At 40.4% G+C, this 16,271-nt stretch overlaps 1 protein-coding gene across 1 annotated transcript in view; it reads left to right on the top strand.

The window, feature by feature from the left end:
* Positions 1–2,217: 2,217 nt before the first annotated feature.
* LOC102451418 (uncharacterized) overlaps positions 2,218–16,271 on the top strand; it is a 58,051-nt gene continuing 43,997 nt past the window's right edge. The window contains exons 1-7 of the mRNA XM_025182964.3: positions 2,218–2,371; positions 5,870–6,067; positions 9,953–10,089; positions 11,519–11,610; positions 13,382–13,493; positions 14,154–14,189; positions 15,061–15,099. Of these exons, the coding sequence (XP_025038749.3) occupies positions 5,872–6,067; positions 9,953–10,089; positions 11,519–11,610; positions 13,382–13,493; positions 14,154–14,189; positions 15,061–15,099 (612 nt within the window). The 5' untranslated portion in view covers positions 2,218–2,371; positions 5,870–5,871. The remainder of the gene's footprint in view (positions 2,372–5,869; positions 6,068–9,952; positions 10,090–11,518; positions 11,611–13,381; positions 13,494–14,153; positions 14,190–15,060; positions 15,100–16,271) is intronic.

Genomic DNA, 16,271 nt, shown 5'->3' on the forward strand with positions numbered 1-16,271 from the left:
ACTGCACACTGCATGGACGTCTTCAAAGAACTATCCACAATGACTCCAAGATCTCATTCCTGATTATTTGTAGCTAAATTAGCCCCCATCATATTATATGTCTAGTTGGGGTTGTTTTTTCTGATGTGCATTACGTTACATTTATCCACATTCAGTTTCATTTGCCATTTTGTTGCCCAGTCACTTAGTTTTGTGAGATCTTTTTGAAGTTCTTCATAGTCTGCTTTGGTCTTAACTACCTTGAGCAGTTTTGTATCGTCTGCAAACTTTGCCACCTCACTGTTTACCCCTTTCTCCAGATCATTTATGAATAAGTTGAATAGGACTGGTCCTAGGACTGACCTTTGGGGAACACCACTAGTTACCCCTCTCCTTTCTAAAAAATTACCATTTATTCCTACCCTTTGTTTCCTGTTTTTTAACCAGTTCTCAGTCCATGAAAGGATCTTCCCTCTTATCCCATGACAACTTAATTTACTTAAGAGCCTTTGGTGAGGGGCCTTGTCAAAGGCTTTCTGGAAATCTAAGTATATTATATCTACTGGATCACCCTTGGCCCCTTTAAAGAACTCTAAGGATATGTCTACACTAGCCCCCTAGTTTGAACTAGGGAGGCTAATGAGGGTGATAGAAATTGCAAATGAAGCGTGGGATTTAAATATCCCGCGCTTCATTAGCATGTTCCCGGGTGATCGCCATTTTGGAAACTGACTAGCCCAGAATAACTGCCTGCGTCTACACGTGAGAGTGAAATGGGAGTTCGAAGTAAACCCCTTAACTCGAATTAGCTGTTACACCTCATTCCATGAGGAGTAACAGCTAATTAGAGTTAAGGGGTTTACTTCAAACTCCCATTTCACTCTCACGTGTAGACGCAGGCAGTTATTCTGGGCTAGTCAGTTTCCAAAATGGTGACTGCCTGGGAACATGCTAATGAAGCACAGGATATTTAAATCCCGTGCTACATTTGCAATTTCGGTCGCCCTCATTAGCCTCCCTAGTTCGAACTAGGGGGCTAGTGTAGACATATCCTAATAGATTAGTAAGATATGATTTCCCTTTTCAGAAGCCATATTGACTTTTGCCCAACAAATTACGTTCTTCTATGTGTCTGAAAATTTTATTCTTTATTATTGTTTCAACTAATTAGCCCGGTACTGACGTTAGACTTACTGGTCTCTAATTGCCGGGATCGCCCCTAGAGCCCTTTTTAAATATTGCCGTTACATTAGCTATCTTCCAGTCATTGGGTACAGAAGCTGAATTAAAGAATAGGTTACATACCATAGTTAATAGTTCCGCAATTTCACATTTGAGTTTTTTCAGAATTCTTGGGTGAATTCCACCCAGTCCCAGTGACTTGTTACTGTTAAGTTTATCAATTAATTCCATAACCTCCTCTAATAACACTTCAATCTGTGGCAAGTCCTCAGATTTGTCACCTACAAACGACGGGTCAGATTTGGGAATCTCCCTAACATCCTCAGCCATGAAGACTGAAACAAAGAATTCATTTAGTTTCTCTGCAATGACTTTATCATCTTTAAGTGCTCCTTTTGTATCTCAATCGTCCAGGGGTCCCACTGGCTGTTTAGCAGGCTTCCTGCTTCTGATGTACTTATATTCCTTAGAGGATCAAGATACGGTGTTTACAGCCAGAGTCTCATGACCTAACGACCTAAGTCTCATCTATCTGCCTTTGTACAATGTCTTACCAATATTATAGCAAAGACAGGCATGTAACTAGCTTTATGGTACCACTTAATTATGAATTGTGCACTGTCATGACACTGCTAGCATTATACCTTCCCACAAAGCCTTTTTTTTAAATTTCAGGTGACACAATCCATACTTATTTGGATCTGCGGGAGAGGGAGGAAGCAGGAGGTACTAACTAGCATACACATACACATAACTGATTTGAATGTTCCCTGCTGTAAAAAAGCTGAAGTCTGAAGGGACAGAGAACTTGCGATCCTTGTGAAATATTAATGTCTCTTATATGTATGTTTTCTCATAGCCAATCAATTTTGCTTTAAGCCATCACCTCTCAGCAGTTCTATGTATCCCAATAGCAGTCATGGTTTTAAAGTCAGAGAAAGCGTGACTCATTTGTGATCAGTATGAGTTGTTATTACTCCATCTGGTTGGGACAATTCCATCTGTTGTGTCCTAATTTCCAAGGTGGAGATGTCAGTGTCACTGATTGGCTGCTTTCTTTCCCCCTCCCTGTCTGTGATTGGTGGATCTTCCCTCTTCTGCCTTGATTTCTCTCTCTTTGCTCAGGTTGTTGCACTTCACAGCTGCAGCTGTTTCACCCTGACTACAGAGGGACGAGAGATTGTTCACTGATCAGGACTCAACAAATAAGGTACCTTGCTAGGATTTTGGAGGGAAGATGCACTCTGATCAGGTGCTATTTGTTCTCAAAGGTTTTAGCGTGTATTTATGGCTAACACAGAGGATTTAGGATTAACATGGGAAAGAGAAGGATGTTTGAAAAGAATGAGTCTCGGAGAAGAGTGTCTCTTGGTTTGGGGAGCTTTAGATAGACACCTAAATTGCAAGCATGGAAGAGCTCCTCAAGGCTATTTTTCAAAGGAAAATGTTTCAATTTAATCAAAGTGATATTGTTCATTATTGTTTAAGGCTTTGTTTTTAAACAATTTTAGTCTTTCCCAAGATTCTATGGGACAATGAGAATAAAGCCATCAAATTGTCTATATCTGAGCCCCCCAGATGTGGGGTAGTGGAAGGGTCGATATTTTACTAATTAAATATATCTACAAGAAGACTTCCATTGGTGTGGAGTTATGCTAAATTAAATGTGAATAGAGGTTTCAAAAGGCAAGGGATTAGAGACTGTAGAGAGGGGAATGTTTGTATTTAGAAGAGAGTGTATCCAGAATGGGAATAACAAGGCAAAGAATTAGAATTTTGCCATCAGATATGAACAGTATAGAACAGGAGATACTACAGATGCATATGTACCTGAGGGCACAATTAATGTTTTTTTTGGGGGGGGAGAAGCCCTCTTAGAAGCATGAAAATAACACTTTTCTCTAAACATTTTGCCGGTTTGAATTTGACAAATATTAATTTGTAGCAGAAAGATGTTTTCATGGAGAAAATTATAGCTTGATGCCAGCAAGAGAGCATTATTTCACTGGAATCTCTGTCCTAAAGTAAAGTTGCCATGGGAGTTATTTTTTCATTTGGGATACCTAGTCCAGGCTTGGAATTTAATAGCATGTTAAGATATCCCACTATTTTTACTCATATTTAACCTAGCTCTCCGAGGGTAAGTCTAGACTACAGGCTTTTGTCAACAAAGCTTCTGTCGACAAAGAGCGTTTAGACTACATCCAGTTCTGTCAACAAAGCAAGCTGCTTTGTCGACATGACAGTGTAGACACAAAGGACAGTGTAGATGCAAAAACGCCTTCTGTCGACAGAACTCTGTTGATAAAAGGTGTTATTCCTCATAGAATGAGGTTTACAGCCATCGACAAAACTGCTGAGTTCTGTCGACATTATGTTGACAGAACTCAGTGGCAGTGTAGACACAGGTATAGTTTTGTCAACAAAAGTCCACACCCCAAGATGCCATGTCATGGGTTTCTCTCCTAGCCAGAATTAATGGACTTCTCTTTACAAGTTCTTTGCACTGCTTTTCATCTGAAGGATCACAGGACTGAAGCAGAGGGAAGCCCTTAACTCTAATAATCAGCAGGCTGCCTTGGTCCCTAGCTCCTTAGAATCCAGAAAATGAGAAAATAAGAGACTGAAGCCCAATTTTTTTGCATGACAGACCAGAGTACATCTCACTGAAGAACAGCCACAGAATATGTTAGGGTGAATTTTCTAATGTCAGCTAATTTAAATGGCATGATGGCTATGCTTAAAAACAAAGCAGCTAATTAGAAACCAATCCACTTCTACCTGTGATGTGACTCAGAAAGACGAATCTCAACAACACAAAGACAAGTTCACATTAAATTACTGATGATCACAACAGTTAATACAATAGCACCGCATGCTGTAGTTAAATGTTAATAAGAAGTGGGGCGAGTCAAAATTGTCACAGGAAAGTTAATAACTGCACCCTCCTGAATGTATCTGATCATACTACTTACAAGATTTCCATTTAAATGGCATTTTGCAGGAAAGTTTTGAGAGAGAGTCTCCTCTTTAAAAAACATGCCATTGCTTTAGACATGTTTAGGGTGACCAGCTGTCCCATTTTTAAAGTGGATTTAATCCTTCAGCAGGCGTCCCTACTTTTTTTTTAAGGTCAAATTGCCCCATATTCTCTGTCTCGTCCCTCCCATCATTATTAGTGGGTTCTACTGCTGGCCAAATTCTTGTTCACCAGCCTCTCTTCCACTAGAGGTGAGAGGGGACTCCAGGGCTTGACAGTGCGGGTGAATGGGTAAGGCTGGTGGTTGGGCAAAGCTGCAGCAAGTTGGGCAAAGATGTTCCCCCTGCTGGTCCCTCAGTGCAGTCCTCATTAAAAAATCTTGATCCAATTTCTCCTTTTTGATTTATTCTGCAGCTGTACATGTAAGCCAAAGAGAACCTACCAACAGCCAGATGTGAGAAATAGGGAGGGCTTTTAAAGATCATTTGTAATTTCACAGTGCATCAGCACTGTATAGTGGGCACAAAGTAGAATATTCATAAGATTTAATGACCTCATCAAATTATGTGTTGATATGGCTCAAAATCAAGATTGCTTAGACAGTTGGGCAATAAAGTCTAATTTTACAAACTTCTGGAAAATGTTCTCCGTATTCTTCAAGAGACGGTATCATTAGTGCCAGCACTGGAGTGATTTACAAGAATACTTCCTTCTTCCCCAACTTTTTGTCTTATTGAAGTTCTCTACGACATGGATGTATTTTCACTAGTGCTCCACATCATTTTTTTTTCTGAAGTTGAACTTCTGAGTGTTATTTAATCTTAATTTATCCAGGCTAAATACAGTAACAACCCCCCCCCCCCCCCAACAAACTATGAGTTAAATAAAAGATTTAAGAAAAAAAACGTGCCAAGCATTTGCCAGTGGAAGGGATGGGAAGAGACCCCACCAGACATGACTTTTCTTAACAAGAAGCATGCTGAGGGCCTGGGGGTTTTAAACTGGATGTGATTTGACTATAGAGGGCCATGAACCAAAACTCTAGATCCACAAACCTGGGGAGTTAGTAAAAGTCTCTTTCTAATTTTGAGAGACCATCACAAAACCAAAGAATTGGAGCCTTCAATTAAAGGAAGCTCATTGTCTAAGAGTAAATATTAGTTAAGATCATGTACTGAACTGGTGTGATAAATATTTATAGGCCCTTTTGTGTTAACTTGTTTTCTGCAAAAATATGAATGCGATGGAAATCAAACGTTTTAGGTTTATTCTGGTTTAGGTTTTCTGGTCTGGGGAATGGATGCAAGTACAACATCTGTTGATAGGGGCTGTCTACAGTGAAAAGTTACATTAGCAAAGCTACATTCTCACGTGTGTGAAAAATCCACACCCACAAGAAGTAGTTAAACCAGCCTAACTCCTGGGATAGACAGCACAAGTTTGATAAAAGAAAGGCTGGCCTATGCTAGAAAGTCAGATGAGCTCAGCTATATTGCTCCGTGGTGTCAAAAATCCACATGCCCAAGTGACATACTTAATCTGACCCAAGACCCTGTATAGAATTCACACATCGACTTAGCTACTGCTTCTCTTGTAAGTGGACTGTTACCTCTCTTGTTGCTATAGTAAGTGCCACGCTGAAGCACTACAGGGGCTCAGCTGCACTATTGTTGCATTTTAAGTGTACACATAGCCATAACAACTCCTCTATGCTTTCTGTTTTTCCAGAGATGGGCAGATATCCCTTCTTCGTGATTGTGCTGTGTGGGGCATTTTTGCCAAGAGTCCTTTGTTTACTACATGGAATCTCTACAATAGATTGTGATACTATGCTACCAGAGCATGGAGGTGAACCACAGCAATCCACTCCACCATATATTATTGCTCTATCTTCCGATAAATATGCTCCAGGAAACGAAATCCAAGGTAAACTGTATAACTCATTTAAAAACTCTGTCTCCAGGTAAAGGTGCAAGTTGTCCTTGAGTGCCCTCTTGCAGCTTGGTGTACTCTTCTTTAATTTCCCTCCTTAATTTCCCTAAGCAGAGCAGCAGTAGGTCTCAGGGGCAAGAAGGAGCTTCCATATTTTAACAAAATGCCCTCTTGTTTTAATCACATTTCAGGCCAGGAATCTTTACAATAAACAGTTCACCAGCCCCAAGTTCAGGGCTTCCAAATGTATTGTCCACACCTAAGTCTCAGGATCAGGTAAAACCTGTCTCCAAGGCCTGACAAAGAAATGACTAGACACTGCATCCTGCCTATCTTCTCCCCTGTTTTGCTTCTAGTCTTGTTCCTATTCATATGGCTCAACCCTCAAGATGGGCAGGGCCTCCTTAATTATCCTCTGGCTGCAGGTTGTGGACTCTTGCCTGTCCACTTAAAGAGGTTGTGTCCTTTTTCCCATACACTCTTTCACTGTTCTTCTCCTATTGTATTCAGCCTGCACCAAAATTCCACCTGACTTCCTTCTGCAGCACCTCTACAATATAGTCCTTTTTTTACATCCGCACTTGCCCATACTCAAGTCATATCTTACCTCTCTGCATGGAAAGATGCTTTCCCCTTTCTTATTGGGCAACCATGATTTCGCTCCATTCTGCGATGTCTGTGATGAAACTAAAGTCAACTGGCAAAATTGGGCTGTGCTATTATTCATTTGGTTTCCTTTCATTTGTTGAACACTGGTTGTGTGTAGAGTGCTGTGCAGAAGAAAAGGGACCGACCCTCAAGTTGTTACACTCCTGCATCACCATAAAAATGGCCTATAAAGTTAAATGAGTTAGAACTCCAACAGTGGTACTTATCTGTTGTGCCTCTGAGGCCCAGAATTACCACTCACAATTTACATTCCTTTGCACCTTCCCTGGGCTGGGAGAACTCCTGGTATAATTTAGACTTCCCTGTTTAGGTTACAGCAGCCTTCCTGCACCTTGGTGAACCGCAGCACTGCTCAGACTCTCATTACTGCCAGCCACCGGCATTCAACACGCATGACCCAGACTTCGACATTCCATGAGCATGGATGAAAAGTCATGAGATCTTACTAAAAATAATGCATTGGGATATTTTTATATGCCTTCTGGTTTCTGAAGTCTGTAAGCCATGCTCCATTCAGGTTTTCAAGCTTTTCTGAACAACTGAGAGGGCTAGAAACTTTCATTTAAAAAAAACAAACAAACAAAGATTCTCCTGCAATCTTTATTCCACCAGCTGGGGATTTAAGAAATACACCTATAGATGGGTGAATTGTCTTTTTTCTTTTTTTGTGAGAGCTAGCAACCCAGTGTCCACAGTTCTGCATGCTACAGTCCCACCCAACACATTCTTCCTTCCACCATTCCTGCCCTCAGCATGTCTTCTATGCCAAGTTTTGAAAGTGGTCCTCAGAAGGAACGCGGTTCTGGCTCTTTTAAGGGGACAGAGCAGGAGTAAGAATCTCTCTCTCTCCGAAGCCACAAGAAGTGCAGAACCCAGGCCTGATTCTCAGCACTCATAGTTGGACCCCACTCAAAAATGGCCATGAGTTTTAAAATAATTCTTGACAACAAAACGATGGTGGATTTTAAAGGAACATTTAGGTGTTGGAGAAAATTCCCATCACATTCTAACAATATTAAGAAACAGTAAAACAATCTGAGGGACTCGCAGCTGCTAAGATCTTCCTTTTCTCTCCCTCTAGGCTCTGTCCTTGCCTTATTTAAATCCTGCCACTGCTTTCCTACTTTCCAATGCTTCAGATTTATGGATCCTATGCTTTCCTTCAAAACCCTGCATAATTCTGCCTCTCACTGCTCCTCTGTACTTACCTCTTTTTACGTTATCCCTTGCTTTGCCAGAGACATGCTCTTTATCTGCTTCTTTTATAGCCACTTCTGTGCTTTACACGGCTTCCCAAAGTAAGAAATGCCTATCCCCTGAGTTGGTCTCTAGGACACTACTCTTTCTTCCTTCAACTCCCTTTTCCACCATGCCACCTGCAAGAAGTTAGTTGACTAATTATGGCCAGGTTGAAAATTAATTGGAGACTGTTTGCTATATTTTTAAAATATTTGCTCAAGTACCGTATTATCAAGATGTGGCCAATCACTACCTTAAGCTTGATTTGTATGTTGTCCCCATGGTCCTCTATCATTCAGCTGGCCACCTTTGTTTTTAAGACAAATTCTTTGGGAAAGGGACCAGGCTTTCTGTTATCTGCGGGGGAGAAGAGGACTAGTACTTTGTTGTCATTACCAGAATATATTTATAATAATAAAAGCTTGTCTGCGTTCCTTTAAAGTATGGTTTTGTTTTGCAAAGTGACTCTTCAAAAATGGCATTGGCAGTGCTCTGTTTATTTTCTCTTGATTCATTCAATGACAAACAAAATAATAAATGAGGGTATGTCTACACTACAGTTCGAACTAGCGGGGTAATGTAGGCAACCGCACTTGCAAATGAAGCCCGGGAGTTTCCCGGGCTTCATTTGCATAAGCGGGGCGCCGCCATTTTTAAAACCCCGCTGGTTCAAACCCCGTGCAGCGCGGCTACACGGGACATGAACTAGGTAGTTCGAACTAGGCTTCCTAGTTCGAACTACCGTTACTCCTCGTGGAATGAGGAGTAACAGTAGTTCGAACTAGGAAGCCTAGTTCGAACTACCTAGTTCGTGCCCCGTGTAGCATGGGGTTCGAACCAGCGGGGTTTTAAAAATGGCGGCGCCCCGCTTAAGCAAATGAAGCCCGGGAAATTCAAATCCCGGGCTTCATTTGAAGTGCGGTATGCCTACATTACCCCGCTAGTTCGAACTAGCGGGGTAGTGTAGATATACCCTGAGTAAATCACTCTGTGTCCTAACTTGCAACTCTGCAAACTCAGCAGCCTAGGATCAGAGAGCCGGGTTGGATTTTTTCCTGGCTTGCACCTCATTGAAAGTGAAGATTCAGCAGTTGGAACTTAGCTAACAAAACACTGGCCCCTACTGCTGGAACTCAGCAGAAGAGAAGAAAAACCATCTCTCTGTCTCTGTCTCTCTCTCATCACCTGCTAGGCCCTACAGGCTCTGCAATCTATCGGCTAAAAGTAGAAAATCTTTTTCATTACAACCAGTAGGTAGGACTCTGAGGCTACGTCTAGATTGAAAGCCTCTTTCGAAAGAGGCTTTTTCAAAAAAGAGCATCTAGACTACAACCAGTACTTTTGAAAAAGCAGGACACTTTTTCAAAAGAGTGGACCTAGGCAGTCTGGATGCTCTCTTTTGAAAAAGCAGTTTGCATTACATACTTACAAGAGCACTTCGAAAAAAGGCGTTATTCCTCGTAAAACGAGGTTTTCTGCGATTGAGAAAACTGCCATGTTCTTTCTATTTACTTGCGAAAGAACGCCACAGCAGTCTAGATGCAGGGGAAGTTTTTTGAAAAAAGGCCACTTTTTTTCGAAAAAGCACTGTAGTCTAGACACACCCTGAATGCACACAAGGTACAGGTTGGATAAATAGGAAGGTTTCAGTTTTACAGTTCACTTTGTAAAGGATTTGTATTGCTTTTTGAAGCTGGTTAAAGTTTGTAAATTATATGGGCTGTTGAGTTACTTCACAAATGTCTTTAGTAATATGCCTATGCTACCTTTGTTTCTTTTCCTCCTTGTCAGTCTCGGTATTGCTAATAATAATTGCAGTTAGACATAACATTTAAAATATATAAAAAGGCACATGAGGCATTTTTGAAGATGCAGGACACTTTAATGCAAGGGAAATGTGATGTTAAGTATTATTTAAGACAGCTCCACTACATATGAAACTAATATTTCTTAAAATGTCTGTTTTCTCAGTGACTCTAAAGGGAATTGCAGAGCAAGGTTTTCAAGAATTTAATCTACAGGCTCGAGAACTTGAAGGAGATACTCCTGTGGGTTCATTTAAAATTACAGATTCAAACACGCAAGCCCTAGCATGTTATAATTATTCGGTATGTGCTCACTTTCAAATTAGTTATTTAATTTGTTTAGTATGTAAGTTACTTCTATCAATAGTGATCAAAAGAAGCATAAATTTTTCATTATGCAATATCTGTGAAGTTATATCAGCATTCCAGGATTCTGACTCACAAAAGTATTCTTGTTCAGACAAATCATTAGGACAGTTCACCTGTTTGTGGTCTATCACACCTGTCAGAATGGTATAGATATACTTAATCCTGCCATGAGTGTCAGGGATTGGACTAGATGACATCTCCAGTTCCCTTTCAATTCTATGATTCTGTACTTTCCAAGCCTGTTCATTATATGATATGTCGGACTTCACAGTTACTGGAATTCAGTGACTAGAAGATATATTTGGATGCAATTCAGGACCTTTGATTTTTATGCACAGTATTGCAGAATCAATGGCAAAATCATAGTAAAATATTTGTGGCATGTGGCCCAATTCTTAGGGCCCATCCCTACTTAACCGGAGATCGACTCTCTGGAGATTGATCTCCCGGGGTTTGATTTAGTGGGTCTAGTAAGGACCCACTAAATCAACTGCTGATGGCACCCCCATCAACCCCGGTAGTCCACCAGGTCACAAGGATTAAGGGAAGTCAATGGGAGAGTTTCTCCCATTGACCTCCCACATTGGGGACTCTGCAGAAATTCAGCGTACGGTACGTTGAGTCCAGCTACTTTATTCACATAGCTAGAGTTGCATTTCTTAGGTTGACTTTTTCCCCTAGTATAGACCTGGCCTTAGTACTGAATAAATGTTTCAGCATGGTACTAGGGGGCTTTTCTATGCTGATAGATGTGCTATCTTTTGGAGGAGGTATAGATCCAAAGTTCTGACTTCTTGAGGTGGTGAAATACCATTTGTCATGGTAATTTTTTACAAAAATCATAGAGCATTCATAGTAAGTTTAATAAAAATTCATGAGCATAAGAGGAAATAGAGTGTAAAGTCATGGGGGCAGGGACACAGAGGGAACGTGGATTCTGGGCACAACCCCATGCACCAGGTCACCACACCACTACTCAGATTTGGCCTAGCCACTCCCACCATGAGAGAGGAGCATCTGGGCCAAATCTGAGTGGAGCTGTGAACCCATGTGCCAGAACATAACGGCAGCAGGGATCTGGGCCCAATCCTGTGGCATAGGAGCTGCTGCTGGGGGGAGTGAGTGCTGGAAGGGCTCACTCTCCAAACCCTTCTCTTCTCCTCGCACCCTGGAATTACCCTCTTCCATGGGGTTTTTACTGAAATCATACACAGACAGAGAAATCACGGTGTCTGTGAGTTTTCACACACCTTGAAAAATCTGCAACCTTGCCCATGGTGTAGCAGCCAAATTCTTTTACTAATATATGCAAATACATAGAAGTTAAAAATACCTTCACTTTTTATATTTATTTTTATTACAGAATTCAGCAGTAAGCCACACAAATTCAGAGGTGAAGTACGAAGTTACAACAACTTGGATTGCGCCTTCAGACATCAAGAGTATCCAATTTAGGTATATATTGTACTCAGGGCCGGATTAAGACATGCTGAGGTCCTAAGCTATGTCAAGTTTAAGAGGCCCCATAGCATTACTAAAAAAAAATGTGTATTTTCCTCACAGAAAGGACAATGAAAATAGAAGTAACAGGGTTTTATATTTGAATATATATCGATACATAGGCAAAGATGCAAGTAAAAACTTGTCATTGTTTGTATTTAGAAGCTCCTCATAATCTGAGGCCTTAATTTTATTTAGCTTGTGCATAAATCCATCACCATTTTTGCTTTGGTATTTTATTTTCATGGGACAATTCAACATGGGTTCCTTAGGTCTGCACTTTCATTCTAGTATAGTCATTCTTTACTCTCCATATATTGCCCCTGAAATAGCTTTGTCTCATTGTTTGCATAAGCTTCCCATTGTATAAATATAATAAAACCACCACTATTTTGATATAAGCTTTGTTAAAAGTAACTACTGAATATGAGGCCCGGTGCTACAAACCTCTAATCATACATAATTCCATGCAGGTCCAGAGCATTACTAGTGAACCCTGGTTCAGAAAGCAATTTTTACCCTTTAGGTCCCCATTCCTTATGTTGTGAGAAACTATATGCATGTGAGAAGTCCCATATATGAAAAAGGCTCAGACCTTAATATGACACCTATAAAAACAAATCCGTGTTAGTCTGTAATTTAAGAAACAATGAATAGTCCTGTGGCACCTTAGAAACTAACACAAATATATAGAATCATGAGCTTCCAATGAAATGGGTTTTACCCGTGAAAAGCTCATGATTCTATATATTTCTCTAATGTGCCACAGGACTGCTCGTTGTTGTTTGACTGATGAAAACATTTGCTTTTTTTTTTTAGTAAAATCATTTCTTTAATATAGAGGAAGGAAAAATAATAATTAGAGGTGGAAATCTTTCAAGACTAATTTTAAACACCACTGCTGGTTTGGTTTTGTCTGTTTAATCCTGGCATTTTCATAAGCTCTTCTCAGCAACTTTTTTTCATGCCTTTTTTGTGAAAATGATCCTAAGGCACATACTGATTGAGTGAAGAAATCTTCTAAAGCCAAATTGATGCCATGTTTTTTGTAACTTTAATTAGTGTGGCATATTGATTAACAACAACAAAAAATAACATCTGGGATAACAATATGTATGCCAAGTGTTAGTCAAAATTAATTTGAAACAACTGAGATATTAAATTTCTAAATTCTAAAGCGTATGATAGAAAAGTCAAATCGGTAGCTTCCTTAAGTCCTTGCACATACAAAGAGGAGCAAAAAGACACACAAATGAAGTAAATCTTTTGCTGTATGGTCATCTAGTCTCTCTGGTCCCTTCAAAACCAGGCTTCAATCATAGGTTGAAACTATGTGAATGTGAAAGTCTGCAAAGGCCTCTCCAAACCTGATGGATATGTCAGTGGATATCCACAAAGGAGTCTGTGCTTCTCCAAGAAGGCTTCATTCCTCTTCTGTACCTTCTAAAGTTCTGTTTTGTTGATCCTTAAAATGATGCTTGACATTATTATAGGAATCACAAAATACAAATGAGTCTAAGATTAATTACATAGCCATCAATTTTTTTTCTTGCACTTTTTCTTGAAAGTTGCAGCAGAAATTCATACTGAAAATCATACATTTTCAAATAACTCTGACAAGAGTGAGTTTTATCAGTCAAAAGAAATCTTGTGACTTTATTTCAGAATATACTGAAATATAATTGGCTAGTGAATGTAAATCACACTGATTTTATTTTCCCTTCAGAGCAACAGTTGTCAAGGATTCAGAGAACTTCTGGACTGGAGTTCACAGCAAAAGTGTCACTCCTAAACTTTCTCGGTCAGCCAAAGTCACAGAAAGAAGGAATAGGAAGAAGGTATGTTTTCAGTATATCTATCCCTAAGTAGTATAAATAAATGCGGAAGTCCCCGACAATGGCCCCCATCTGAGGTGTTTCAAGTTGGGCACCCATAAACTAAGTCAGACAAAATCAGTGTTTGCTTTGGGAAAATGTGACCCTACATACTTAATCCTCACAATACCCTGAGTTAGTTAACAGTAAAATATTATTATCCTATCTGATAGCAAGGAAACTGAGATGCAAAATCTAGTCATTCTAGCCAATGAATGCCATACAAGGAAAGGAAGAGGGGTTAAATTGTAGAGTCAGGTGATGCAAGGGGCATAAGGCACATCATAACCCCAGCTCGAAGGGATTAGGTGACTACAGTGGGGCATTCTTAGAAATGAAAGTGTAAGTATCCAGTTAAGTTTTATTTTCAAAGCCCTCCTCATAGTAAACATTCTCCTAGTGCAGGGAGATGAGGTGAAGGAAGACTAAACCATGGGACCAGAGCTTCCACGCTGTAAATCACCATTGTCCCACTGAGCTCAATCAAGCAATGTTGGTTTGCATCAGATAATGATCTAACCAAGAGTGAACATCTTTCTCTGGTCCTTCGTCTCAACACCAAATAGAAGTTTCTTCCCAGGAAAAGGATAATACTTTTACTGGCTTCTTCTGTTTTCTTTATAGGGTTCACGGATTTTGATAGAGATGGACTGTACCAAAGTAAGACTATTTCTCTACAATTTGCCACAGTATCTTTTACTATTTACATGCATTGTGTTCATTGTATGTTTTGTGGGAGCATTTAAAAAAGGATATCACTGTGTGCATAAATATTTTTCTCATGAATGTTCAATGTGACTTTCACAGGAAATCTTAATAAGACAGATTGACTTCTAAAGTACGGGCATTAATTTGAAGCTTTAGTTATCCCAACTTTAGAATTCCCATCCTTTATACTCCTCATCCAGCAAGTTCTGGTTCATTCATTCTACTGATGCTATAGTGAGACATGGACAATACTATTTAAACCCTTTCACCAAAAGTTGACATTAGCTAGGGTTTATACTCAAATCTGAATGCATCATAATTCAATTTGTTTTTATTTTCAGAGGCTACGGCTAGACTTTGGGAAGAGATATCCTGAAAAAACTCTGCCACATCCAGGGAACACATTTGCTCTTCCGCTTTTTTTTGCAGAAAAGCAAACGCACTCTTTCGGAAGCTTCTGTATTCCTTGTTCCACGAGGAAGAAGGGAGCTTTCAAAAGAGGGATTTTTTCTGAAATTTGGCCCAGTCTAGATGGGCTAAATTTCAGAAAAGCCTCTTCTGACAAAAGTATCAGAAAAAGATACGCAAAATGCGCTCCACATTTTGCGTATCTTTTTCCAATAGATCCTCACAGTCTGGCCATACCCAGAGAGACACCCTAACAATTCTCATATCAGGCCATTACATAGAGGAGGGTGAGAGAATAGAAACAAACTCTTCTGGTTCTTCACTCAAATCAACCATGTAAAAAAGACTGGGTTTTTTTCCTGAAACAATATGAGCCCTTTAAGAAGAAGTAACTGAATTCTGCTTTTTCTTACAGAAAGGAGGAACTTACTCAACCAGTGGTGGATGCATCCTGGTAAATATTTCTTCTCCAGAGAGCACTAATTCACTGTTGCCATTCACAAATAACAAGAATTGCTTACTTAGAGTTTGTCTCTTTTAGATTTGAACTGTTGCAGCAGAAGAAATAATTACTCCCCCCCTCCCATTCATCAGAACTTTTAAGAATGTTTCTACTTGTGATAGCTTTGACAGTGTGATGTGGTGGTTGCCTCACACTGAAAAACAAGAGGTTAAAACAACCCTTGGAGAAGGCTGAGGGAGGCCCCAATCAGAAAGAGGCTGAAGGCAACCAATCAGAGCCAAGCTAGCTCTATAAAAAGGGTTGCTGGGCAGATAGCTTAGTCTCTCCTCCAGGCTTGAGAGAGACTGACTGGCTGCTTAAAAGGATATTACCATGGACAGAACAGTTCTGGGAGAGGCAAGAGAACCAGCAGGGCTCTGACCTAACTCCTGGGCCTAGGCCCTGACAAAGGGGGCCCAAAGGGATACTAGGGCTGCATAGTTGTAGCCAGTGGAGAACTAGGCAGTAGGTCCATCCCCCTTGCCAGTGATGAGAGTGGACCATTCAGACTGCAATTTGCCCCTCAAGGAACAGGCGAGACTAGAGACTGAAGTGGGTCACTAAGGTGAGTGATGGGGTTCATAGAATACTAGAACTGGAAGGGACCTCAAGAGATCATCACGTCCAGTCCCCTGTCCTCACAGCAGGACCAAGCATCTGGTATAGCATTACCAGTTCCCCAGAGGGGAGGAACCCTGGAATGGACACTACCCGAGGCGGAAGCGCAAGGGAAAGGACACTACAGTTTGGGAAGGATGCAAGCTCCAGCATAGTGGAGGCAAAAGAGGTAGATAATCGTGGATGACAGGCCACCTCAGAAGAGCACACTTGTGCTGGAATGAGCTAATTCTTTGATATCCAGCAGGAAGTGCCACGAGAGCAATGGCATTACAGGTCATCACAGAAGCTGACCTACATTCTGTAGTATAGCCAATTTCTTGCTCAGTTCCATTTGATAATTTGCCTGGGAGTGAATAATCCATCAAAACTTCTAGATGTCTATTTTTCATTCCTGCTATATCCTGTAAATGTTTCTTTCTAAAGTCAGCTCACCTTAAGGCTTTCTGCTGCCAGCATACTTTCCTTATCAGGCTTTATCATTCCACCAATATCACATATCTTAC

The sequence above is a fragment of the Pelodiscus sinensis genome, chromosome 9, assembly GCF_052426305.1.
Source record: "Pelodiscus sinensis isolate ZL-2025 chromosome 9, ASM5242630v1, whole genome shotgun sequence".
NCBI lineage: Eukaryota > Metazoa > Chordata > Testudines > Trionychidae > Pelodiscus > Pelodiscus sinensis.